Source organism: Emydura macquarii, unplaced genomic scaffold (genome assembly GCF_026122565.2).
Source record: "Emydura macquarii macquarii isolate MOO-44397 ecotype Brisbane River unplaced genomic scaffold, CSIRO-AGI_Emac_v2 contig_3451, whole genome shotgun sequence".
In the NCBI taxonomy this organism is placed as follows: domain Eukaryota; kingdom Metazoa; phylum Chordata; order Testudines; family Chelidae; genus Emydura; species Emydura macquarii.
The window spans coordinates 8,116,514-8,142,555 of NW_027133588.1; the positions used below are offsets into that span (position 1 = coordinate 8,116,514).

General features: G+C 40.5%; 1 protein-coding gene across 10 annotated transcripts in view; it reads right to left on the minus strand.

The window, feature by feature from the left end:
• Positions 1 to 23,895, minus strand: part of TJP1 (tight junction protein 1) — a 137,450-nt gene extending 113,555 nt beyond the window's left edge. For 9 of the 10 annotated variants that reach the window (XM_067534670.1, XM_067534669.1, XM_067534668.1 and 6 more), the window contains exon 1: positions 23,561 to 23,895. In XM_067534670.1, coding sequence (XP_067390771.1) covers positions 23,561 to 23,596 — 36 coding nt within the window. In that variant the 5' untranslated portion in view covers positions 23,597 to 23,895. Of the gene's footprint in view, positions 1 to 19,448; positions 20,168 to 23,560 lie in introns of those variants that run through there. The other variant, XM_067534663.1, reaches the window with a different exon arrangement.
• Positions 23,896 to 26,042: the final 2,147 nt, after the last annotated feature.

Genomic DNA, 26,042 nt, shown 5'->3' on the forward strand with positions numbered 1-26,042 from the left:
TTGGAAGTTGAGAGCTGATGTCAGATATAGAGTGATCACCTTGTGAAAAAAGTCATTGCACAATTGAAATTTCTTAGTTAAATAAAGGTATCAAAAATAGATGGGCTTTCCTTGTGTTTAATACTCATATCAGCTTTCGATTAATTAAAAGGCTTAAAAACAGATTACTTAGTGAGGCTGCAAATGTTCAAGGCTTGATCCTGCATTTTCTGTGTATTCAGAATTCTCAATGTCTTCAGCGGGAGTTTTATGGAGCCCAAATCTGCAGTCTTTGTGCAATGAAAAACAAAATATACACTATAAAGATATAAAACCATGTGATGCTTGATTTCCTCTGCTACTGTATTTAACATCTGCAGAAAGTAGTTTCACTAACACAAAGTCAAGAAAGAATATCAATAAAAATGTGATCATCCTCAACTGCCCGCAGTAAGCATGAACAAGTTCCAGTATTGAAAAAGGCCTATCACATATACCTTAACTCGGAGGTTTTCCTAGAGGCTCATCTATGGAGTTGCAACAGGCACTGCAGCCCACTATTAACACTGAGGAAAATTATTTTATGTATGTAATAATTAAAATTAAATTGCAACACTGTAAATAAACATACATTTCCTTTTCATTTTGATGTAAACAATTGTAATGACAGAAACCCCTAACATGCACTCAGAGAAATGTTTCAAGATGTTTGAAACCAGTTTTAGTAAAGCTATATTTTAAAAAAATAAAAAAGGGGAAAAAAAAGTTGAGCACAAACTGTGATGTTCCAACAGGTAAACACAATTTTGTATAAAACTGAACAAAAAGTAACACAGCAATGTTGTTAAAATTGTTTAAAAAACATGTTATTTGATTTTAAAACAAAATAGTTTTCCAACTTTGAAAACTACATTGTGTTTTCAATTATTTTAGTGTAAAATGTGAATTCCTGTGATGTGTAAGTGAAGATCCACCCCATTCTCTACTAATTAGAAAAGAATAAAATATAAATAAAGATATAAAATAATTTACAGACCAGGAGTCTTCTTAATGGAATGGATGTGTCTGCTTCTCTTTACACAGTTTTTCCAGCTGGGGACATATGTTAGTAAGACTCAACCTGCTACCTTCTCATTTCAGCCAGCTCAGGGTGCAGGGAAAGGGGTAGCTAAGGCTGTGTGCCAGGAAGGGTGTAGTTCAGGATGCAGGGAGGGATTGTGTCCAAAGGAGTGTTGCTGCTGCAGGGCCCAGCCATGCATGCAGTCCCTAGTTGGCACAGTGATTGCAGCTCTGCTCCTTGTGGCTGTGTGCAGGCCAGGTCGGGCCATGCCATCCTACACAGTCACTGTGGCCACTGGCACCCAATGGTTCACGGGTACCAAGGACTACACCTAACTGAGCCTGAAGGGCGTGGCGGCCGTTACCCAGCCCACATGGGGAACTGATCTGAAACACAAAGAGTGCCTGGAATCACCACTCCTCCCCCCCCACACACAAATCAGCTTGGGCTCAGAGGTGCAAGTGACAACACCAATAGTTCTGTGCATCCAGCTCTGTTTCCCCACGTGGGCTGTTTTGTGAAGTATCAAGAGCTGCTTTCCTGCCCTCCGCTCACTGTGGCTCTCAGTTTGGGAACCCTTGCCTTAACTCACTCAATATTCTGCTCAAGTCAAGTTGTAGTTATTTGTCCAACAAATGAAGGCTACGCCTCTATTTTCTTCTCTCGCCTTCTCTACATTATTTTCTCTCCAGGCCTGCATGATTCTAGTCAGTTTCATTCCATATGTGAAATGTTTCTCATCAGTAGAACTGCAGTGACGTTAATGGCCCTAGTTTCCACAATAGTACACTTTATAGTCAAAGTTTGTCTGTGAGAGTGGCAGACTACCACCTAGAAACATGGCAAGGGTGCCTACATGTGGCAAAATCAAGTAAAAGTGTGTTTTACGGAAATACACCATAACCTGTCTAAATTTTAATACACATGGTCTTTAGGCAATGGATGCCAAATGACAAATCAAATTTTAAGTGATTATGAAAGTTTGCTTCAAGAACTAAAAGTACCAGTACATGTTCAGCTTCTTACCTCTTTTCTGGAATGACATTATGAGTGTGTATTTAAAATAGCCATGTAGTCTATTTCATGGTGCAGCACACCTACAGTTCATATAAGTTCTGAAAATAGTTAAGATTGTATCAGCAACAGTTTTGTATCTCACACATAAATCACACAAACCCAAAAACATTTTATGTAGCAGAATTGCTCTTTAGAGACCCAATCCTGCAAGCAGACCCTTGTGACCATGCAGAGTTCAAGAGAATCCAACTGAAGTCAGTGTTAGTTACACATCCAAATGCATGACGACTGGTTATAGTCCCTACAATCAACTAGTCATTTCACAAATCTAAAAAAACCCAGAAAAGTATAGTTGTTTTAACCAGACAGACAAAGAAAGTATACTGACCACAGTCTTTTTTAATTCATTTTGACAATTTACATTACACACAACCATCAAGTCTTCTACTGCAATTTCTCTGTAGTGTAGGTTATCATCTTCTGGAGATTTTCCAGATTTTTTTTTAAAGTACATTAATTATTTAATTAGTCAGTAGGCTGAAATGAGTACATTTTAACTTACTGAAGCCATTTTAATCAAGTTAAGTACGTAAAACTATAATTCACATTTTATCATCGAGATGCTAGGACAAGAGCCAGGAACTTCTAAATTAGTACTGAATCTGCCTGATCAGCCCATTCTCCTCAGGATAGTTTGGGGAAAACGTAGCATTTTCATGAAATAACTTTCCATCCCTAAACCACTGTTACAAACTTCATGTGACTTTATATTTAAATTACGTATCATTCCAATTGTAAGTAAAACCTAAATACTTTCTGTACCTATTTACCATAATCTAACAAACAGCACTAGGTTTATTTTATACTAAAGAAATTTCCTCTTACACAAAACACTCATAATATACTTGCACAACTTCTAACTGTGCTAAAGTTAGTTAAAATTCAAGTATGTCTTCACTGCAGAGTTAACGTGGAGTCTTACTCGAATGGTGCCTTCAACCTCTCTCCCATTCACACACAAAACATTCTCACCTGAGTTTGGTGGTGCTTTCAACCTGGGCTTCGCTGGTTTGTCTGTGGTATAAGCAAAAAGCCGGAGTGAAGCTTTCACTCGGATTGGTTATCCACCCACTTTGCAGTAAGGAAGCAGAGTAGCCCTTTCCAGTGCTGGTAATCCTCCAATGCTTTCCACAATTTCCCCTGTGTCCCAAGGACGGGCACCTTCTTCCATAATTCAATGGGATATGGCCTCAGGAGTCCTAGTGATACATGGCTGAATGCAGCAGTGAGAACACCAACTCGAATGTAGCCTTGCAGTACGGCTGCTCACATCCATGCTAGGCTAACAAAAATACTCAGACCCAGATGCTAATCACCCAAGTTAGTCATGCTGCGCAGACTTAGAGGAGTTGTCTGCACTTTAAAAATCGAAGGTGTGAATGCAGCGCACATAAGCATACTAGAGCTAGATTTAATATAGTTATTTTGGAAACCAATAGCAGTGAAGTCGCAGCAGCACAGACTGTACAAGATTACCCATGATCCTGAGTACATTTTGGGTGGCTAGCCCATGCTGTAGTAGCATCACTGCCATTGGTACTCACACTATCTAGATTAAAGCTAGCTCTAGTAGGCTACGTGCTGTAATCTCACACCCTCAATTGCAATGTCAATCAACATTCCATGCCAAGATCACTCCTGTATAAGATTCATATAGAGCCTGATTCTGCACAATTGACATCAAAGAGAGCTTTGCCACTGATTTTTAAATGAGAGTAGGTTCAGATCCATGACGCCTACATTATGGGGTGTTTGAATGCTTTTATGTATTACATGCTTTTTTTACTAGCATCATCACCCACAGGTGATACGAATTGGGGGTTTTTCTTTTTGTCTTTTATCATTTTTCTGGGTACTTGGTGGGGACCACAACTGTTAGTGATATTCAGTATGAGTTCCAGTGTGGGGCGAACTCTCAGGGAAAAATGAAAAAACCCATCACAAAAATCACCATTTCACAAACTGATCACTCCATATCTGACCCTAGTCCTCGTCCTCAGAAGAAACCTAGACAACACCTTCAAAAGAAGAACCTGGGATCTAATATTCATAACTTCACCAGACACTAAAAATCATTAAAGACATTGTTGTAGTAAGCCCTAAATTCAATCTGTAAACCACTAATCCTCCTTTGTCCTATGACTGCAGAGGTACTAACTCCCTGCTTTACCTTGAATGGTCTCTTGCAACACTTGTTAACTGCTTATATTTAACAATCTGTTCCACCTTGTAGTTAGATTGCAGTCTGTATTTAGCTTAGGACTTGTCTATGTACAGTTTTGGTACCAATTCAACACTAGAAAAAGTTTGTGGATATGGTTATACTGGCAAACCCCTCGGGTATTCACAACTTGTAAAATCAAAAGTGTTTTCTACTAATTTGGTTAAACTAGTGAAAAAAACTGAATGTAAACCAGACCTGAGACTATGGTTGAAATCATCTGATCTGCCCAATTTATTCATTCCAGGTCATCCAGCTGGGACAGGGCAAAAAGTCCAGGCTGCTGGTCTGGTCTTCACTCCTGGCTGGGAGCTGGGGCCAGAAGTCTGGGTGCTTCTTCACCAGTTCCCCCGCTGGGGCAGCCTTCCACAAAATTGACATGGCTGCCTGTTCAAGAGGGAAAAGGGAAACAGAGAAGCCCTCCGCAACTTCCCCCAGCTCACAGCAGGGAAAGGGGAGAGAAGAAGTCCACGGCAGCTTTCCCTGGCTTGGAACAGGAAGGGGGTAGGGACAGCCCACAGGGAGCCCAGGAGCTAAGAGACAGGGTTCTCAGCTCCCCAGACTGCCCCTCAGGTCAGTGGAAGTGCTCTGATGAGGGCCAAGGAGGGCAGTGTGGACATCAGCTAAGCTGTAATTACAGCAGTGGCTGTTAAATAAATCGACCTAATATAGATCTATTTATTTTTTAAACGTAGAGAAGGCCTTAGTGTTTTACTGCATCTACCATTGTATCCAGTTCATTTATATGGGAAAATTTTAGTTGTTCCCCGCCCCCTTTCCCCCATCTTTCTTGTAACTTCGTCTTGTGAAATTTAATCCCCAAAATCAGGACCCAAAACACAAATTTGTGGGCATTCTTTCAATATCCTCCTTGCTATAGTTTACCATTGCAAATAAAAGATTATATATCTGTTCTAAAGTGAGCCATAGAAAATAAGAACTATTTTAATAGAAATTAAAATACTGAAGTAAAGAAAAACTGATAACTTTTGTAAATTGAGGGTCTAATTCAGCAGTAGACAGTCTGGTTATGACTTGAATGCATGCTCTATTCTCTTTATTGCACCTGCGAAGTCTGCAACCACATTCCTTCACAAGATTAAATCTGCATGCTAACATTCTGTTACTGTAGTGGCCTTTGCCAAATAACAAAAACCATTTTAAATACACCAGATGCTCAGTCCTAGAAGTTCACTACTAGCTCAAGAGAAAAATATGGCACCACATGTTTGAATCTTGGCGTTACTGTATTTCACTTTCATGTTGGCTTTTCACCCTCTAAATAAATCTACTACTATCCTCAGCCCTAAAATTACACTAGCATGAACAGAGATGTAGAGAGAACATCAAGAGAATCTTAAACCATTCCAAAAAGAAAGGATTTATTTTTCCCTCTGAAGGAAAAACTGAAGGTGATGAAGGTTTAGGTCCTAATCCAAAGCTCATAGAAGTCAAAGCGAATCCTTTCCGTCTACTTCAAACGGGCTTTGAATCAGACTACGAGTGCTCAATACCTGAAATATCTCAACTCCCTGCACTGCAGGTTCAAATCCTGGCAGGGTAAATTTAGCCCTTCATCCATTTGAGGTTAGGCTCACACAGCACCATGATGCTTACTGTACGAAGATTATTTGGATTAGACCTTAATACCATAACTATCTGCTCTCCATGGATATCAAAGGCTGCATTTTATTTTCCATAAAAAAGTGTGGATACATCCAGCTATCCTTGGGCAAGCCAGGGCCAACTTTCTTCCTATAGCATATTAGTTACTGTCAAGTTTTAAAAAGATTTCATTTTTTAATTTACGGTGGGCCTTACAAGTCAGACAAGAAATGCCTCTCCCTCACTGTTGAAAAACCTGCCCTTTAAAGCAAGAAACAAGGATAATGACATTCATAAAGTTTCAATAGGGATGAATTTTGTTCATTAGGTCATGAACTCTCAGTTTTCTTGGTTAAAGTTTTAATTCATTTGGTCTTCTGTCCTCACTATTTCCTCCTACTTTTGTTCAAGAGTTTATTAGCATTGTAGTTGACAATATTCACTCATTAATATTCACGTATTCAGTAGACAAACTTGACTGAGCACATTCTTGACAGTTATAGTCAGGTATTTCCTTTGCTTTGGCACATGATCCAGGCAGACAGACATCTTTTTCAAAAACGTGTGTTTACATCATGTGCTACACATTAAGTGAAGTTTCTTCCCTTTCAAGTTAATCTGCCATACATAAAATGACCATTGTCTTTTGATTCTCTCACAAACCCACTATATCCACCTTCTGAGACTATTTGTAGCAGTTACCTATCCTCAATGGATAGCTTAAAAAATAAGCCATCAGCTGTATTTTGAAAGAACAAAATAAAATGGGAATGAATGACAGGAACACAATTTGAAGGAGACAGTAAATGAGGCTTAGATGGGGAGGAAGTGGTTCTCGTGGAAAATGAAGGCTAAACATGTAGTAATAGAGCCAACTCTGTTCAGTCAGTAGCCTAAGCGCCCATCAGCCAGCAACAGATTTTTTTTAAAAAGAGCAATCTCATTGCTTTCTGCAAGTAAATCACCATGTAATGGGACAGCACCTTATAACAATAGCTACCTCTGCATTTAGAAGTCCTCATACTGACCTAAAGCGTCAGGTGTTTTCAGAAGTCCAGTAACCTCCAAGTTGCTTTGGCTTAACACTTTAAAGAAACAATTAAATTTGCATGCGTGGGTGGAGGTTAGATGACATTTTATTTATCTAAAATCAAATTTTGATCATCTACTATTAGATTTGCCATATTTCCTAAATCTACTATATGTGATTAACTATCAAAGGAAGAACAAAATCAGCTGTGACTATTCTGAATTCACTTTGTACAGCATACTATGTTATTTTTTTACATAGTTGTATTTTAATGATCAAGCATAGATACGTTTTGAGAGTTTATTTAGGCCTAAGGTTTTAAATCCTACTGTTTTTAAATGGGTTTTTATTTAAGATTAACAAGTTTGGAATACATGGGCAGCTCTGGGGTAGAAAAGAGCAAATTCTAAACAGTTTAACTGATCCATTTTAGAAAAATACCACAAGCCAAGAAAGATTTGGTGACCCACATTAAACTTCAGGTTCTGCTTGAAATCATGACCCTTCCTGCAAACCAGGAATGAAAGTAGAGAAAAGATAACCCACCTAGCGAACCTAATACATTGACAGTAACTGACTTGCTTTGCTAATGCCACTCCAAATCTTGCCAGGAAAACTGACAGCACCCAGGAAATAATATTTATCCTAAATTGAGATACGAAGGCACAAGATTAAAAAACCGAAAGTTTTAGTAGCTATCATCCTGCATCTTTACATATTATTTCAACCCATATGAGTTACTGGCTGCTTCTCTGCTCTGGTATTTGCGATGTCAACCTCTCTAGAAGGCTCAAGAACAAACGTCTGTAGTTGTGCGTCATCACATACAAACCATTCTTGTTCACATTACCGTATTTCCCCATGTATAAGACGCACCTTTTTTCAAAAAATTTGTGGTCTAAAAACTGGGTGCGTCTTATACAGTGGTTTTAGATTTTTTTTACTGTAATACATTTTTTTTCAAATTTCGGGCCCCAAAATTAAGGTGCGTCTTATACATGGGAGCATCTTATACATGGGGAAATACGGTATTTAATTTATTACACAGAAAGCCACTGACTGCCTACTTTACACAACAAGGCTGCTTCCTGCCATCTCTCTTCTAGACTACCATTCCAGTTTTCCTTCATCTACCCAACAAAACAAAAAAAGGGGGGGGAGAAAAGGAGGGTAAACATAACTGAATACAGAGGAAGCAGCATTTCAAAAGTTTCCACCCACAAAATTTAATCCAGGTATGATACAAAAAGACAACTTTAACAGTCTCCGAGACAACCCATTATTAAAAGGCTATTTGAAACATTTACCAGTTTAAAAAATATATATTTTATATATATGGTCCCTTGCCTTGTTACCAGACTTCAGTCTGAGGAAGAACCTCATCATGCTCTAGCTGGTATGATTTATGTTCCTGGTACCTATTAGTGCTTGAAAACACAAAATATACATGTAGATCGGATATGAACAAATGGGTTATAATTCTGCTTTAAGAAGAGTCAATGCAGAACACAAAGTGGTTAAAAAGGACAATTCCAAAATACTTAGAGACAAGGTAGACAGTTATAATATTTGACAGGAAAAAAATGGTGCAATTCAGCCCTGGCATACATGGGTGTAACTTACTGAATTTGGTCTGGAAATCCTAAAATACTGTACACATCCTCATCTGCATTTCAAAATATCTTTTCTTTTTTAAAATAAAATTTAAGTTCAATGAACAGTTTGAGGCAGTCTAATTTCAGAAGTACAGATTCCACTTTTGATAAACACAAAATCCCATCTTGGAAAAACAACTTCACTATTCCAATCTTTCTTCGTATTACATAGTAAATTTACTAGTTTTCTTGTGAAAACTACGTCTCTCATAATCCACTTGCTTTATTCAAAAGTTGATGTTACTAAAATTTTTAGAAAACACTTCCAGTAAATCCTGTGTTGCCAACATAATACTGTACATGTAGCAGGACAACAGCAACATTGAGAAAAAAGAACAAGAATGCCTTAGTCAAGAATGTTTGCTATATTATTGTAGCAGCACTGATCCAAGGATATTAGAAAAACAAGGTGGGTGAGGCAGTATCTTTTAATCAGACCTACTTCTGTTGGTGAAAGAGACAAGCTTTCTAGCTTACACAGATAAAAGACCTTGAGAGCTTCTCTCTTTCACTAACAGAAGTTGGTCCAGTAAAAGATACTGCCTCACCCACCTAGTCTCTTAAGTGAAGTATTACAGCTTCCTAGAATGTGGAGAAAAAAAAAAAAGATTTCATACTCTCAAAGTTAAAATATTATTTTTACTGGTGTACTGTAAGTTTCAGCTGCAATTTCAATAAGAACTTGATGTTATTGCACGACCTCCTTGCAACTTAATCTGACATGGGAGCTCAAGTTAAAAACATTTCTCCCAGTGAAACAGGAATAAAGTCATCTTTTTTTTAAACCTGAACACTTATCTGGTTACATATATGTTATTTTATGATTCTCTCTTTTTGATTAAATCCATCAACTTCACTATGCATTTCTTACTCATCCTTGTCACTACATATCAATATTCCTTTCACGTTAAGAGGCATTTGTGGCTCATATGTACTGAGGAACAGTGCTATTGTCCGAGATTTTGTATGTAACAATATCATTGCTGAAAACAAGTTTGTTTTCTACAAAAAGAACTTTAGAAAAATCAGTAGTCCTGAAATTGGTTATTACAATCACTTTTACATGCACCGCCGATTGAACCACTTACAGATAATACAGAACTTTCTGTACGTAAAGGGCATGTGAAGTGTTTCTGAATATTAACTAATTTTTTTTTAAATTTGTCAGGCCTGAGATACTGTCAAGTATTAACATAAACTAGATTAAAATAGATATAAATTCATGGGTCTATAAAACTTCAGTTTCTGTATGATGAATTTATTAGTATGAAGATAGTGAGAAACTAAGGGAATGAGAGCCTCTACAGTCTATGGATTTCTTTTCCTGGCAGAGTACCCTCTCTTTCACTGCTGACAGAGCTAATCATTTTAGCATCTGGAAAACTAGCACAGGGAAGAATTTGTTGTTTGAAACATTCCTTTGGTTGGCTGTTTCAAATAGTTCTCTTCTTAAAATGGTCATCAGCAACAATATATTTTAATTTTTCTGGAAACGTTACTTCAAGGGAAATACTTTTGTTGCCATAATCAAAAGTTTAGTCCAACAAAACCCACACCACAGAAGTAAAAAGAAATCTAACATTCCAGTGGTTTTAAAAAAACAAAAACAAAAACAACCCACAACCTCTCTTACCTTGGTAGTGTGCACAAATTCTAGGTCAAACAATGCCTTTAGACCAAATTAGCTTTCTAGAACTATTTTTAACCATTTGGTGAAAAAAAACAACTGACAATACAAGCTTTTAAAGGGCAAGATGTAAACCTTAAATAGTTTGTTTGACAAACTAAATTTACAGACCAAAAAAACCCCAACCCCTCCCCCCCCCCCAAACAGTCCTAGCATTATCACTAATCAAGTTGATAAAAAGAACTCAGGACTCTTGGGAGAAAACAGCACAGCTCATTCTACAACACAAGAGTGATCTCAGCAACACTGGCTTCTTACTATTGTTAACACTTTTTTCCAAGATAAAAAGAGGCATTGACTGATATTAGACAATGAATGATGCAAACAAGGGTTGTTTTAAGTTAGTATTGGTTCATTTAAAAAAAAAAAAAAAAAAAAAAAAAAAGCCATCTCTGACTTGGCATACCCCAGACTGCCAGCACAACAAATTTCTTCAAACATGTGCCAAGTTTCAACTCAACATTGCTCTTAAATAGGAAAAGTAGCATTAATTCTTGCCAGAAAAGACCTAAACTTGAAATTAAGCATATGAATTAGAAGATTTCATCTGAAATCAGGCATGTATTATTAGACTGCAAAACCTGATCTTCTCGGATGACTAATTTCATCAAAATCTGAACCTGGGTTTGCTGAAACACTTCTGAAGTACTTGACTTGAGACAGGATCTAAGCTATTGTTAATGCTGGAGCAAAGAAAAACACATGCGCACAACAGTATCAGGAGAATGTTGCCCACAAATAAAATGCTGACGGCCCTCTTGCAGTTGAAACCAGAGCAGTCTTTGTATGTTAGCAGTTACCCATTTCTTGATGTCTCTTTAGATAGCATACAGACATTTGCAGGTGCTCAGGCACCTCTGAAACTCAGGCAACTAACATCTTTAGTTACCATGGCAGAAACTCAGGTAACTGGTGTGATCAGTTACTCTGCAACTACTATTCACATGAATAAAGCTTGGTCATAGGGTAGTCTCATTAAGTTTAATGGCACAGTTTGCATTTAAAGATTACTACTGTTAATCAAGGTTTCAGGATCCGAATCAAGCTCTGAAAGAAATATAATTAGAATTTAAAATACTGAGTTGCAGGAGTGAAATTCTCACTAAACTGGCTGAAGTTATTTTATGCCAAAACACTTGGGTTATTATTGTCTGTAGATGCAAACAGAATGCAATCTATGTAGACATCTATAAAAGTGTTTAAGAACTTGAAGAAGGAGCTCAAGTTGCGTTTTATTTTCTCTCACATGCAATCCAACTTGAGGATTCCATGCTAATAGTCTTCCCAAAACACAGCCTTCAAGAGTAAGCTATCTGCATCACAAAGCCTAGATTAGTCACTTGGAGTCCTAAAGGAGAAGGAGGATGCATTATTTCAAGAACCCTAAGTATCAGGCAGACATATTCCTTAACACAAGCCTATGCACTATTCCAGAACTGCAATACTTTCAAATGTAGTACTAACAGAGGAGAGAATTATCAATTAACTATCTCCTACAGACTTTAAGGCTGTAGCCTCAGCAGCCTGAAATGCGATCATCTCCTCTCTCACTGCATCCAGAAGGTAGCAAGAATTCTGCAGGAGACTACCTTGGTTATTTTCCCTCCATTTTATTAAACTTTTCCCAGAACACTCTTAATCATGTATACAGAACAAAGATGGCAAAATAGCAGGTTTTGTTCAGATTAAATTCTAATTTGGGAAAGGAGGAGCCTTGACTTTAGAAGATCGGATTTGGCAAGATGCATCCCACTAAAAATACCTGATTTTCATAAATCTGGTGTAGACACGCACCAAAATAAATAGAACCTTAAGGCCTTTTTATCTCTGCCATTTGAGCCACCTATTTAGGTTGGAATCAAGCTAGCAGTTCAGATTAAAATTGAGAATCCATCTCTTTCACGATGGGTAAACTAGAACAGGAGGAAATAAATATTCTGACACAGTCATGCAAAGGTTTTAAAAAATGATTTATCTTTAAAGTGGTAATCTGAATTAGTTCAAGAACTAAGCAGACCAAGTTTCTCCAGGAAGAGAACAGTGTAGTGATAAATTTTCTGGATTTTAATATAAGCTTGTTTTCCCCAGATGTAAACCAAGCTAATTTAAAAAAAGACTGATGAGAAGCCACAGTTTCCATTCACTTGAGAGAAAATTTTATAGAGTTTAAGATGGCTAGATATCACTTGAAATTTAGAGCATCCGCTGTCTCCCATATTCTGGTTGAGAGGAACAATAAATTAACAATCTAAAGTGGTACAGAAAAATAGTGGTTAGGTTCTGTAGTCAGGTGTCTGCAATCTTCTCAATCAAAAAAGAAATATGATTTTACTTGGAGAGTGGTTAAAAAGCCAGTACATTTCCCTCACATACACACTTCCTTCTTCTCCATCACACCACAAAAAAAAGGAAGCGATGTACGCATAAACACTACAAATAAGGTTTAACAAGTATACCCGCATGCACAAGCTCAGTGATTAAGCCTACTTGTCACAGTGAAAAATGCATGTGCTACCATGCCCCCCCCCAACCCATGCCATCTCCATCCATATAAATAAAACTAGTGGGTATTTTTATATTTGATTGCAACAGATTGTCAATTAACTTTCTATTGAATACATTTTAAGCTTACTTTATCCGTTTGGTTTTTCTTACCCCACCTTTCTCTTACCAGCTTCACTCCATTTCTCTTTCCTATGACAGTCTCTCTTTTCCTCTTTGGAATCTATTGTTTCCCCTTTATCTTCTCTCTCCTTCTCTGTATTCCATTCTCTATTTCCTACCCGATAAGTTAGAAAGGAGATGTATGATAATGAGGAGGAAATAAATTATCTCATTGATCCCTTTTTGCCTCCTCCACATACACACTCACCAAGAGGGCTTGGAAATTGCCAGATATCAAATAGCTAGAGGACTAAAACTACCAGATAAAAACTGACCTCAAAGACGTGCTGCTTTCCTTACACCACCACCGTCCCTGGGCAACTGAAAAGCTCCACCCCAAAGTTCCACAGCAAAGAGGTTTCTAGGATTCCAACTCTAGGATATTATTCCAAGATTCTACATAGGTCTCCTTCTTTCAGATCAGAGTTGGTGGCCAGAAAATGTCAAGGAACAAGCATAACTGGTCTAAAAAAGGCACCCGAAACAGAAAGCGGGAGGGAGGGAGGGTGATACACCAGTGTGGGGGCAGAGTATGAATCATCAGGCTGGGCATGGGGGTGGGATTTGTGCCTTTGACTCATGCTGCACACACTGGGTTTGGGAATGGGGTTTGCCTCTATGTCATCACACTGGGATAGGACTGAGGCATGGTCCAAGGGGGAAAAAAAAGCCCAGAGAAAAAGGAGCCCCTGAGTTAAGCAGAAAAACCCACAGGACTCCAGTGAATCAAAACACTCACCCAGTCTAAGTCTTGTAGTGCCTACAAGTCATTAATTTTAAGTCACTCGGCAGTTTCTGGCTATTACATATACGATGAATTAGACTACCCTGTTGCTTCAGAAATGGAGATGGAACAGCCTGTTTCCCATCTTCCACTCTAGATACTTTTCGCTGCTGCAAGAGAGGGTTGTGGATCTCTACTATTCTACCGTACCCCGGCCTCAAGTTTTGACTCTCTCTCCTAGTTAAGAGCTCCACTGTTTGACTCTGCTGCTATTCATAACTTTGTCAAGCAGCAGCGGAAAGAAACTGATCCATTCTTGTTGAGTATTCTTTAGGTATTTACAAAACGGACAAAGACAATACTCTGAAAACTTTTTTGCAGCAGTTTGACAAAGCTACGAGCAACAGCAAATGTATCCGCAGATGTCAGAAGACAGCACTGTATTGGCTTACACTCTCTTCACATCTGAAAGTTAACTTTGCAACCCCAAGAGTAAGAAACTGAGGTTGTTTTTGTTTTGATTATTTAAGTGAAACCTTCAATCCTGCAGAAGTTGACGGCACTAATCTGTGAAAGATCCCTACTTGCTCCAGCCAAGTAGATTTTTCATTCCCACATTATCAGCACATTGCAGAATGTAATTATTTTTCAATCCAATTGATACTGAATCACACAGTAAAAAAACCAGAGTTACTAGTACTCATTATATACATTACAAATAGTCAAGATGACATAAAAAAGTTACACATCAATGTGTTCTAATGATGTGGAACCCACAATTTGTTTCTGAACAATTCTGTGTATCCCTATAAGGATACATTATGCCCAAGTGCACTAATAAGATCAATACTCATTTTATAAGCAAGAGGACTTTTTTAAATGAAACCTTGAGAAAATGTTAATGTTCCTGTTACAGCATCTCCCTGTTGGAACAGAGGATTTGTTTGATGTTTGTGGAACGAATGTGTAGTATACAAACTAAGGCTTCCTAGACCTCCCCAATTGTATGCCTAGATCACTCACTGCAGAAAAATAGAAAACTAAGCAGTCACTGTGAGATTTATGCTCTTCCTGTAGTTCAGCTTGAAGTACGGGCTGAAGGTACTCTTCAATAAAAGTTTTAAAGCAGTGTCTTATCACACATTTTTGCAATGATAGCTGTATTCCATATTGCCACCTCTTTTAGCATATACAGATGCAAGGAGCTGAACACAAAGGCAGCACTGCTGTATGGCAGGCCCAGGCACTTCTAACCCAGAGATTAAATGGTTCCCCCATCCCTAGGAAGGAGATCACTTGATTAGAACCCACAGCAGTCATCTTACTGGTAGCACCAAAGTTGCTTCAAAACTACTGGTAGCACTTGTTCCTTCAAAAGCTCCATTTCAGGTGATACCAAAGGAGAATGAGTGGGAGATGAATGCTCTTAGGCTGACCTAGGCATCAATAAGTGGTGATAGAAGTTATGAATCATTGTCTCTCCTACCCTCTTAATGGGGAGGCAGTTACTGGAACCTTATCAGCACCACATAAAATTGGGCTCAAGCAGCTCCAGGTCCTGAAAGATAAGAAGAGGGCACCAAATAACTTAAGATGGAGTGAGCTTCCAATTTTGGATATAGAAAGAATATTAAGAATTTGAGAGCACACACAATTTGTTTAAGCAGCCAACGTTTATGTGCAATTCTATAATTATTATGCAGTTTGGGTTCAATTTTATCATGCTTCATGCATGTGGAGGCCTGCGACAGAGTTTCTTCAACACAACTGAATAATGTGTTTAATGACTGAAATACACATCTTGTCTAGTCATGCATTCTCACTAGATATGTCACAAATAGTAGCAACAAAAAAAATTCCAGAAACATGGGAAGTTGTCATTCACATAATAGCCACACTGAATAATATTTAGTCTCATCAAGACTGCGTATTTCCTTGTGGTTTCACCACTGGAGGTTTCTTGCTGCTCATCATCTCTCAAAAGTGAAACTAAGTTTTAAGTATTGTTATATTGTGGGTTGGCCAATCACACACTCTCCCTGAAGATAATGGGCATGATAACCTCCTTCCATTCAAGTGAAATGAGGTAACAATTAAACACCCCTTTGTTTAGTGATAGCTGAAACAATGGACAACCACCAGACTGACCCGCATGCAAATCAGGGCAGTGAATGGGCCATGAAGTCTGAGGGCTATGTACACACTACCGCTTAAGTCGGTACAAGTAATGTCGCTCAGGGGCGTGAATAAGCCACCCTCCCGAATGACATAAGTTACACCAACCTATGCGCCAGTGTGGACAAGGCTATGTCAGCAGGAGGCTTCTCAAGCTGACAATTACTCCAGCTCCCAGAAAGGGTGGCAGTTAAGTTGATGGACAAACTCTGTTAGAGCACCTGCATCAGCAGCACTGCAGCTGCGCCACAGTACGCTTGGTAGCGTAGCCATAGCCTAAGGGGAATGTGAGAGACAGAGGCAGCAGAAACAGTACAGAAGCACAAAGCCAAAGGATATGTCCACACAGCAACCAGACACCTGCAGCTGGCCCATGCCAGCCAACTCAGGCTTGCACTGTTCCATTGCTGGGTAGACTTCTGAGCTCAGGCTGGAAGCCTCCCAACTCACAGGGTTCTACAGCCTAGGCTACAGCCCAAGCCCAGAAGTGTATACAGCAATGAAACAACCTTGCAGCTCAAGACCCACAAGCCCGGGTCATCTTGCACAGGCCAGCCAGGGGTGTCTAGTTGCTGTACAGACATATCCTAAGAGACTGCCAGAGAAATACTTGTAGCATGATCTTGAGAAAAAGCTAAGAAAACTTTGGGTAGACTCCTGGCTGGAAAGAGGTTTGAGACTGACAAAGAAACTGTCTCTGGCTGTTTGATTCCTACTGTGTTCAGGGAAACAGAACTTTATATACAAAAGAATATATACATAAACAGGACTGCAACAAAGAAATATCTGACTCCATCATTAATTTCTCCTCCTAACAGAGAAACTGTGAAGCAATTGTGAATTCTGGCCTACTGTTTAGGTCCAAAGAGATATGAATAAATCTTTACATTTATCAGGAGAATATTGAAGTCTCCAATGCAATGCTCCCTACTACTGTTCTGTTGGAGTTGATTCAACCCCACCGTCCCTGGACAGAGCATCTAGTTATAATGCATTAGTAAACAGAGAATCCTGTTAAAGATTATAATAGACTTGAGAAAATAAATACTATTAACATAAAAGTTAATATTTAAATTTCTCACACCTATGATTTGTTCAACATTTTGAAGTGATTAAACAGACCAGAATACATGGTGTCTGGAAAGCACTCTTAAAATGATTACTGCAGACGCCACTGACTTATGAATTTGCAGATTATGTGTCCAGTCCCACAGACACTGGGCCAATTCCTCAGTCCAGGTACATAAATGGGCTAGAAGTAGAACAGAGGATTCATCAGAATGCTGGGTTAAGCAGTCAGTTGAGGATTCCCACAGCATAGATCCCTGGGTGAAACAGAGCTGACACTGCTAGCCATATGTAACCTCTTACATTGGTGGATGTGATGAGGGCATGGTGGGGTATGTGGCCATGGCACTGTTGCTCTCCAAGGGTCACCAGCGCCTGTAATAGCCTCCCAAGGGTTACTTCAGGCAGGAACAACTTACAGCATATAAAGCCACTGTTTCCCTAATCTTCACAGAACCTGTGCTAAGCACAGACCTAAGAATCATATGTACAAAAAGTACACTCACAACAAATGCTATGGGCAGTATCGTTTGCAGAATTTGACCCTAAAATGGCACTGCTGTGTAAGCTATCATAAAAAAAAGATAATGGCTGAATTTCAAAATTTCTCTTTCAGACACAGAGTGCAAATATGCTGTATGGAATCCTGAGATTTATATACATCCCTTTAATGGCTTTTTCCTGATCAAAACTAAGATATTGTGTAACCACTGGAGAGCATATCCACTGAAGAAGTCATTACTAATGTTACTATCTCTGGAAAAACATGGCTAGGGAGGGTGGAATACAGACACAACAAAAATGAATTCATAATTGTCATGACTGAAGGAAAGAACTGAAGGAAACACAAATGGCTAAAGCCTTATTTAATCTTGGGCTGTTTAAGTTACATAATATCAAATATTTGCTAAACTTCTTAGTAAATATTTGCTTCAAAGTACCCATAAACAGCCCTAGAGGACACTTAAAACTTGACAGTGCCAGCAAAACAAAGGTAGGACAACTATACAGAGTAGCATGTAAGGATGAATATGGTTTTACTTTCCTTCACATTATGTTTGTAACTCACTATATCCCAGGTTTGTTACCTTTCTGGGTACACTAAGGAGCTTCTCTTTCTTCTTGGGCACTTAAGGTGTAGAAAGGATTAATGTATTTATCTGTAGCCAGAACTGCGGTTATAAAGACTGCAAGAGGTTGACATAAGCAGTTTTATCTGAGAGTCATTGGTTATTTTGATGAATTAAACTTTTGGAGGACTGCCCTGAAATTGGGATAGGCATTTGTTATCTTTGTTTTACTATTCCAGATAAATAAAACCACAGCATATGCCATATACTTCACAATATAAAAAGTTTTTCACCAGTGCAGTTTTTTTTGGGGGGTAGGGGTCAGAGCCATACACCATAAGATTTTGGGTACAATAGCACATTTTCAGTATCAAAATGGACACAGGTTCAACCTTACAAGAACTTGGTATTTCATCTGTTTGATTCAATAAGGTTTCAAGATATCACTTTTAGATTTGTACAGGCAACAACATTTGATGTTCAGTATCATAATATACAAATAAATCTCACACTCCCTAATCTTCTATGATTCTAAGTTAGATGGGACCTCAGGAGGTCATCTAGTCCAAACCCCTGCTCAAGGCAGGACCAACCTTGACTAAATCAGTCCAATGGCTCTTTTAGTACAACATTTGCCTGAAGAATGTTTTTGCAAGTGAGGTTACTTGTATTTTTACGCAGCAGCTTTCCTGACACAAAGATGTTCAACCAACCATTAGTGATATCTTAGTGAGTTTATTTTCCTTCTATAAAAGTAAAATCAACTTAGTCACAGCCATAGTCAGACTTTGTTAGTACTACAGTAATCTTTTTCCGGCATATTGAACAGGAAACACACTGCAGTATACACTCTCTGACAACAATGTACAGAATGTGGATCACTTCCAACCATATAACTTATGGCTCTTTGTTGTGTCTTTAAATAATTTTGCTTCACAGCATAATTGTTACTGAAAATGTAGCTGTACTTTTATCAAAATACTACAGTTGCCAAAAGTAATACCAGACAGATGACAAACAGAAGATCTGAGATTTTTAAAGAGACCTTCATATTGAAAAAGGTTGAAAAAGTAACAAACATTTTCAATGCAAGTTATAGGGACATCAAAATTAAATCTTTTGACTATAAAGAAAAAACAGGAGTTTAAAATAGCCTCTGGTATTACAGATATTCCAAGTCCCCTGCCAGTTTTTGTGGTTTTTACAAATCTAATTTTTACAGATTTCTCTCTTCCGTTGATGAATGCAAATAACCTTACACCCAAACAATAGAAGATTGGTCTGACACTACAAGAAGTGCTCTGAAACACACAAGTAAAATGGAAAAAAACGTACGGAAACTCCTGCTCCCCAGCTCCAATCTTTCAAGTTAACTTATTAATCTTAGGTGGTAGTTGTAACAATATTAGGTATGAATTTTAAGTTGATAGTACCCTTTAAAGGCTTGCACACAAGTTTCCAAGAGGAAATAAATATATGGGTGTTTGAAAGTCAGGTTTTGGAATGCCTGGAAAATCAGGTTTTGGTGACCTATATTTATGGTGGTTGAGATGTCATCCCCTCTGGCAGAGGAATCAGGAAGTGTACAGTTCAGATTCCTCAAGATCATCTGAAAAGGGTAATGAGTATTGCAAGTTTTGTTAAACACAGCACTAACTTCATTTTTAAGCAGCTTTTTTTGGGGGGGTAGGTAGGGATGGATATTAAATATGAGCTTAAAAGGGAGAAGGTAAAACCAAATTATTACAGTACACTTGAGTAATACCCTGTGTTTTTATACACAGGAGTCTGCACTCTTCAATTTGTTCTTTGAAAACACCCTTTATTATTTTCTGTGAAACTTTATGGGGGGCCAGGGGAAAGAGTACAGCACATATGAATTTAATACTGATGAAAGATGCAAGACTGAAAATCCTCTATTTAGCTACAAAACAGGTATATATCAAAGGCAACAGGATCATAACTTTAGTGGAAGCCAGTAGTGTTGGTTGTTTTCATGATGTGCACACTCACCAATAAAAAGTGAATGGATACCAAAATTATTTCTCATATGCCAAACAACTATCATATGGTAACCATTTTTGTTCACTACCAGCTTGGGCTGGATATGAACTTGCAATATAAAGGCAAAAAGCTCAACATCTCATCACCATTATCCCAGCTCCCATTAGTATTAAACCACAAAAGCATATGAGAAGAGATTACGCTCCCTACATTTTGCAATCAAATTCACCATAAGAGTAGACTGCAACGGAGAAATTACAATGAAAATTAGAGAGAATCTACAGTATATCAATAGGTACAGCAAGGATTTCAACTCTTGAACAGTGAAATTATCAGAAAATATGTTCTTAACCTAATGTGAAAAAGAAGAATTAAGAGAACCAAATCTGAGCTATTTAAAAATGACCATCTAACCCTGGGCAAACTAACATAAAATGAACAATAATTAAAACACCTAGAAGTATCCCAGCTAAGGTATTATATATGTGGTCAAAACTTTATTTTTTCTTTTAAAGCTGAATATTAGTCAGTATGCCAAACAAATACTGAGTTATGCAAAAAAAAAAAAATTAACAGGTTAGAACGTGCTAAACAATTCTTTTCTAACCACTTACAAAAATTTGGGAAAATTACTGCAGTTATTCTTACTATACCTAGTCCAAAAGTGAGAAATTAAGTATCCTCTCTTTACCGCTGACTAAATCAAAATTTGAAACTGGAATATGAAAGGTATTAGTCCTTCAAAGATCTAACATTTCTGAAATACTTAAAGCTAAATTTGTCTTCCTTGTGTCTCCAACTATGGATTAGAGAAGTGGCATGGGGCATAGGTCACAACACAAAGATCAGCCTGGGGGCTAATCACTTAAGCAGGAATACCAGCATGCTATGAGTGTTAATAGTTTTATACAGAAATTCAAGTGAGCTGTAAATATTCATTCTCCCACCCACATTAGAAGCTACAATTTCTGAGACAAAAAAGAAAAAGATAAAGGTAGAACTTAAGTGAAAAAAAGTTATATAAGATTTCTTGAATGCGCCCTTTTGAGAGAGCTATTTTTATAGCTTACCCTTACAATTTTGAAAATAATATAAATATCGCTTTTCAAGAACTTTATTTAAATTAACCATCTTTTTTGTTTAAATCCATTTGTGAATACCAACACACACACTCATCTTCAATTTGGTATGGAAAAGGCCCAGAGTTGTTTCAGTTAACGGCTACTACAGTAAGCAGAGAGAATCAGTAGTATAGGTCCACACACACACGCACGCACCAAAATAATTAAATGTTGCAACCAGAAAATCCACATGCAGTTTTGCACCAAAACAACAAAAGGCGTGAATTTAAAACAAATTTCACCATGTTGGTGAAAGTCTGTGTTTGGACCAAGCTTAGTATATTTTCTTCCAGAGGATGGTTGATCTCTTTCACAGGTTATTTTATTTTATATGGGTCCATGAACAGTGGCTATTTCCTAACAGTACCTAGAGAGCTCAAGACTACATTCCCTACTACATAACAATGGGTAAAGTTTAAAGCCTAAAGAGACTGGCACTGTCCCTCACATTGTATTTACATGGTGATATGGCACTCTCTTATCTAGCATGCTTGAAAGATAAGGACTGCACTCATTTTAGAAAGAAATATTAACTTTCAATGCATACATTTGTTACTCACTACATAAATGGATCGGACACAGAAATCTAAGGTGCACTATAATTTTGTTCTTATTCAAGAAGTAACTAAGTAACAAACATGTTTTAGTAAAACTGGAAGTTTAAGAAACAAAACATTTTCAAAAAGGATTACTAAAAACCAAACAAATATGAAGTTCTTATAATGTAAGCTACATTCGTGTAGCTTATTTTAATTTTATTTTAAAAATCTCTTTAAATCACTGCACTTAAATTTGAAATGTAACTTTAAATTAAAATGTTCACAATACCTGGTATGTGAATAATAGTCACATTTGGGTATTTTGAATAAAAGTCTTAACAGGACAATCAATAAAATTAAGAAATCCTAATGTATGCAAATTAGCCTGGTTAACTAGAGTTTACAATTAATGTATATCATACTACTACAGTATCTTCAGTTCCAGGTACTTCTAGTATGCAGATCTCGCATAGCAAAGGGCAAGCGTTACCACTTTAGTGCCTCATCCCGCAGAGGAGCACTACTACGTGTATGTCTGTACCAACAAATGACATCAGACCGAAACTGCATAGTTTCACTTGAGAGCAAACATTTCCATCAGAACAATATTCGTTAACACCCCGTGGAACTTGTTCTAAGGAGTCCACGGGGCCCTGTCTGGGGTCATTTATTACTAAAATTAGTTCGCTTTTAAACACTTTTTTAAACACTTTTCAGCACTTTCAAATCAAACCTTTACTTTCACGCGTAGGAAGAAATAACCTGTTGAATGTTCCTAACTCCACCTCCTTGGCCCTGGGGAAGTGAGACAATTACGCACAGCAGCATTGCTGAGCGAGGTCAGAGTACACACCCCGCAACAGGCACCTGCACCTGCAGCTCACAAACCTACCGATCAGCTGCAGACGTTTCTCAAGGGCCATCGCCACCCAAATACATTTGCCGTAAGTCAGCAGCAGCCTTCCCCAGCTGATTCAGAGGCGGCCACTGAAAAATCCTGTATTACTGGGCTCTACATCTGGCCAAGTCTGTTCTTCCTTCACCTCTCGTGGCCCTCCCACAAAAGGGCATCTCCTCCCTGAGCACAAACACCACACACACACACACAAACACCACACACACAAACACGTCCACCTGACACATTTCCACTCCACGCCCTGCCCACAGCGCCTCGGGCAGGGCCGGGCCGGGCCGGGCTCCCAGGGAGCTTCGACCCTCCTCCCTCTTTCCTGCGCCCGAACATGTCTTCCAACTTTTTCTGTTCACACCGCCTCTCTCGGTAGCGCCTCCGAGAGCAAACCGGCGCAGAGCCCGGCCCTGAGTGACCAGGCGGGGCTGGGGGGCCTCACCTGAGCGAGCCAGCGACCGACCGACCGACCGACCGACCCCCGGCAGCGGTTCGCAGCGGCAGCGCCGCTTCCTCCCCCGGCCCCATCACCCAGCCGAGGGACGCCGCCCCGGCCAGCCGGCCTCTCCCCCTGCGCCCGGCCCAGTCCCCGGTCCCCGTGCGCGCTCGGCCAAGGCCGGCCGCCCGCCCAACAGGTGGGAGAAGCCGAGCGGCCGGCGCCGATCCTCCCCGGGCGGGGAGGGGGCGAGAGGTTCCGCGCGCCCCGCTGTAGGGGGAGGGGCAGTAACGGCCAGCGGCTCGAGCGCCCCCCCTCCCCCCGCCCGGGGTGAAAGGCGCTGCAGGCTGCCCGGCGCGGCCAGCGGAACAGCCCCGGGGGGGGGGGTAACGACACAGGGCAGCGACTGACTGACCGACCGGGGGGGCTCACCCCGCAAGGAGCCGGCCCGGCCCGGCCCGGCGGGAGGGAAGGAGAAGTCGGGGGGGTGCTGCTGCTCCCGGGGAGGGGGTTGGTGTGGACGGACCCAGTCTCCTACCTTAGAGGGAGCCGCCGCCGCCGCTCTGGCAGACATTTTGTCTCCTCCTCTCCCCGGAGTCGAGCGTGTCTCCAGCCGCTCCGGCCAGGCAGCAATTCCCAGCGCCGCCCGCCCGCGGCTCACGCAGCCGCCGGTGCCCAGATCAGCATCGCCCGGGGGCGGGGCGGGGGAGGGGCGGCGGCAAGTTGCCGAAAAGTCCGGCAGCTGCTCAGGCTGCCTCCTGGCGGGAGCCGCCGGCCCGCAGCGCGGTGCCGAGGGGGCGGGGAGCCGATGCCGGGCCCCACTGGCGGCCCTACCGCAGCCGCCCGGCGCCTGATCCCCTGCGCCCCGCCGCCGCCGCCGCAGCTACACGCCTTTCTCCGCGAGCAACCCCTGACATGTCTGGCTGCCGGCACTGCCCATTCGCCGCGCTCCGGCAGGGGGGAGCACGCAGCTCCCCTCCGCTGCCCCAGCCCGGCCGCCCCCCACGCCACCGGGCACCGCACGGCGATGAACCCACAAAGCCCCGAGGCTGAGCGCCCCCTTCCCCGGCTCGTCTCTGGGCAGGAGCCTCGCCGAAAGCCGCCCGCAGCCCTGCTCGTCTCCCCGCGCTTCCCGGCGCTTTGGTTTGGACTGACGACGCTGGTGACTGGGGCAAAGAGTTCTCCAGACCACACAGGGGCCTATCGGAGGCCAGGGGGATGGTTTGAAATGCCTGGCACCGAGCAGGCCGGGCCTGGAGTTCATCAGAGAGAGAATAAACCAGGGCCAAGCGACCACAAAAGACGAGAATCGCCCCCCTGCCCTTCGGGGCCGAGTCAGCTGCACGGGAGTTGTGGAAACATTCCCGGGAGTCCAATACACCCCGGGTTAAAAGGTCTGTTATTCCTCGTCACACACCACTCAACTTGCTATGAGAGTTGGGGAGGAAAAAACATTTATCTGGATTTAATGGAAAAAAGATGGCTTTCATTTTGTATTATTCCTATTTTCTGTAATCTGTGCTCTGATCTGATTTTTACTATGCTGTTTATTTTACTTTTCAAATACTAAAGAAATGCAATTATTTCACACACAGCCTTGCACTTAGCATAGTCATTTACCTAGGCAAAGTGAGTGGAAAGTGGGTGTAAAGCACTTCCAAATCACAATGGCAGTATTTTACGTGCACTTTGCACCCATTTGGCTAGGTATAGATGACTACACAGGTGGAAGGGAGCAGAGAATCAGTCCACGTTTTTTCTATTGTATTTTCTAGTCTATTGTTTTTTCTATTGTATTTTCTCATGGACAGCTTCAACTGAATCAGTCCACGTTTTTTCTATTGTATTTTCTCATGGACAGCTTCAACTGAAACTCTTGACCGCTTTAACAATCCCTCCAGCCTTATATAATATCTCTAAAAGCTTAAACAAGGCAAATATTTAATCATTCTTTTAATCTCTCTTTTACATTTACCAAACATTATGGGCACTGAAAATTATTTTCTTTTGAACAATAATATTTCCAGGAAATAATTGATACAAATTTAGGAGCCAACAGTCAGAAATCAACATGGAAAGCCACATTGTCAGCTATGCTTGAGGAGTGCTGGGCATAGTTCAGTTGAGAGAGACCATTGTGGCCCCTCTCCCCCTCTGATCGTGGCGCAAACTCTGTGCCAGCCCCTTCTCTGGTGTGGATTAGGGCAGCTACAAATCCCTTCCACACTGTACTGGCTGCTAGCCACCTCAGGGGCTCTTCTGGCAATTGGTGATTACTGGGGCATATGGATGTCAGCAGCCATGCTTTTTTTTTTTTTTTTTCTCCCTCCAGACATCCCATGTTGAAGTGGAGGAATGCTGCTCTGGCTAGATCTGCTGACTTTAGAACAGCATTGCACAAAGCAGAAGTGCAAATCTGCACTTATTATTTTATTAATTTCTTGAAGTAACTTTGAGCTTTGCTTTACATTTCTTTTGATACACTTACATTCTGGTTAAGAAAAAAAGTAGTGTTTTATACCCACATATTCAATTTACAGTGGCTACAAATACACACACAGAGAGAGGGGCAGGAAGGAAAGGGTGTGATCACAACAGGAAAGAACAGGAAAACTTCAAGGTGTGGGAAAAACTCACTGACAGCAGAAAAGAGAATGACCCCCAAGAAGGGGTAAAACAGGAATAGGAATGGGCCAAGGAAAGGAAGACAACCCCTGGGATTCAGGGATGTGGAAAGAATCAGATGAAAACAGAGTGAAAAACAGAGGAAATGGGTGGAAGAAAGAGGAGGCACCTGAGGAGTTAAAGCAGGAGTTCTCAAACTGGGGATCGGGATCTCTCAAGGGGTCACGAGGTTATTATGTGGGGTGTGGGGTGGTTGCAAGCTGTCAGGCCCCCCACATGCCTTGCATGGCTGACAGCCAGAACCCTGCAGAGACGGATGGCCAGAGAGCAACAGTTGCTGACCTGGTGCTCTGAAGGCAGCACCGCTCCCAGCAGCAGCGCAGAAGTAAGGGTGA